Source organism: Electrona antarctica (genome assembly GCF_951216825.1).
Source record: "Electrona antarctica genome assembly, chromosome: 7".
NCBI classification, from domain to species: domain Eukaryota; kingdom Metazoa; phylum Chordata; class Actinopteri; order Myctophiformes; family Myctophidae; genus Electrona; species Electrona antarctica.
The window spans coordinates 40,950,135-40,952,426 of NC_136812.1; the positions used below are offsets into that span (position 1 = coordinate 40,950,135).

The 2,292-nt window shown below is 47.1% G+C and overlaps 1 protein-coding gene across 1 annotated transcript; it reads left to right on the forward strand.

The window, feature by feature from the left end:
* Window positions 1-737: 737 nt before the first annotated feature.
* On the forward strand, window positions 738-1,865 carry LOC306927285 (N-acetyllactosaminide beta-1,3-N-acetylglucosaminyltransferase 3-like; the record flags this gene model as incomplete). The annotated part of the gene is made up of 1 exon (XM_079506994.1): window positions 738-1,865. One exon carries the CDS (start codon window positions 738-740, stop codon window positions 1,863-1,865), a length of 1,128 nt encoding a protein of 375 aa, XP_079363120.1.
* Window positions 1,866-2,292: the final 427 nt, after the last annotated feature.

Sequence of the window (2,292 nt, forward strand, 5' to 3'; positions counted from 1 at the left end):
GGTTAACGGTGCCGGAGATTAGCTGGTAACGGACGGACGAAAGGACGGACACACACACACACACACACACGGACGGAGTGCAAAACATACTCTCTCCCCATACTCTCTCCCCATGCCTTCGGCCGGGTGGAGACAATAATGATTTTATAGAAGAGAGGATTTCTAGTTTTAAATCACATTTGTTCCATGAATTAATTGACAATGTTCATTTCAGCCGTAAAAGTAAACTATAAGAATCATATACAGTAGTTTTGACCTTCATTCATTCATATCAGTATGGTATGCATTATGCAAATCAACATGCATTTGAAACTTGCCAAGTCATTTTTGGATCGAATCCCTTTTTCAATTTTAGACACTAAGAGACACCAATGATTAATAATTGTAACTAAGAGAGTCTCTAAGAGAAGCTCAACTTTTTGTATATAGTGTACATTGTACTGTATATCACAAGGCAGTAATAAACCTTTGAGGTGAGAAATGGATACGGAGCAGCAGCGTGTCTGTAAAGTAGAATATGTCCCAAATTTACAAGACGGTTGCTTCAACAATTGTGGTGGAATTCACGGTCAAACAGTGATAGAAAATAAGGGCTCAGAGGCACTACTTAAAAGGTGATGGTGTTTTTGTGATTTAATACATGAGTGGACAAGGGAGATGTACAAGGGAGAGGCTGTCTGGTAATCAGAAGGTCACTGCTTTTCCATTGTTTTTTCTGTCCCATTATAGTGTGAAGGATGAGAAGGAAACTTTCTCGCAGGGTGGTGCGGATGGGCTTCATGCTGGTTGGAGCCACTGCGGCGTTGTGCTTGGTCGTCCTTCTTAGGCAAAGCCCTCCTACCAATGGCACCACGGCAGCCAAGCAAAGCACCTCCTCTCCATCTTCCTGGCCATTAACCTGCCAGAGGAACACGTCCATGGCAGACAACGTGACAGGCTTCTCCACTTTTCCCGCTCACATCCAAGACTTCCTGTACTACCGCCACTGCCGTCACTTCCCACTGCTGCTGGACGTCCCTGATAAATGTGGAGGGCCAGAACGATCCGGGGACGTCTTCCTCCTGCTTGTCATTAAGAGCTCTCCTGAGAACTACGAGCGACGAGAGGTGCTGCGTAAGACCTGGGGAGAGGAGAGGATAGAGACGGGCAAGCAGATCCGTAGGCTGTTCCTCGTGGGAACAGCGGGCAGTGGGTTCGAGCGGCAGAGGCTGAATCAGATGCTAGAACTGGAACAACACGAGCACGGAGACATCTTGCAGTGGGACTTCAACGAATCCTTCTTTAACCTCACTCTGAAGCAGGTCCTCTTCCTGGAGTGGATGGACATGAAGTGTCCACATGTCGACTTCCTCCTCAATGGGCACGACGACATTTTTGCCAACACGGACAACATGGTGGAGTACCTCCTTGGCAGCAACAAGGACGGAAACAGCACACACCTCTTCGTAGGATACCTGAATACGGACATGATCCCCATCCGTAATCCGCCATCAAGTAAATACTATGTCCCTGTTCAGGTGCAGCAGTCAAACTTGTACCCTCCATACTGTGGCGGTGGGGGGTTCCTCCTGTCAGGATATACAGCCTCAGTCATATACAACATGTCTAAAAACATGCCTCTTCACCCCATCGATGATGTGTACATGGGGATGTGTTTGGCCAAAGCAGGTCTCAAGCCTGCTCACCATATGGGTGTTATGACTTTGGGGCTGGAGGTCCCATCAAAAAAGATAGATCCCTATCACCCCTGCTTTTACAGGGAGATTCTGCTGGTACACCGTTTTATGCCGCTTCAGATATACCTCATGTGGCACAAGGTACGAGACCCTAACATAAAATGTGGGCCCTCACATTTCACAGTTTAGGTCAGGGCTCAGCAAGTTAATTTAGCATCGGGCCAAGTCTTTTCTAAGGCATTTGATGGCGAGAGATGTTGATAAAAGATGTTGCTGGTGTGATTGGATAGCCGTGTGTGTGTGTGTGTGTGTGTGTGTGTGTGTGTGTGTGTGTGCGTGCGTGCGTGCGTGCGTGCGTGCGTGCGTGCGTGCGTGCGTGCGTGCGTGCGTGCGTGCGTGCGTGCGTGCGTGTGTGCGTGCGTTTTATGAAATTAATTTAGCATTTAGTTACTTTGTAGATTTTGATTATTATTACAAAATAATATACGTCAACCACTTCAGCCATACAGTATATGCCTACAGTAGCCTATACGTTTTGTCTAGGGATGATCTCGGGTGATCGGAAATCGGAGCCTATCATGTCATTTTCAAATGATTGGGATCGGGAGAAATACAT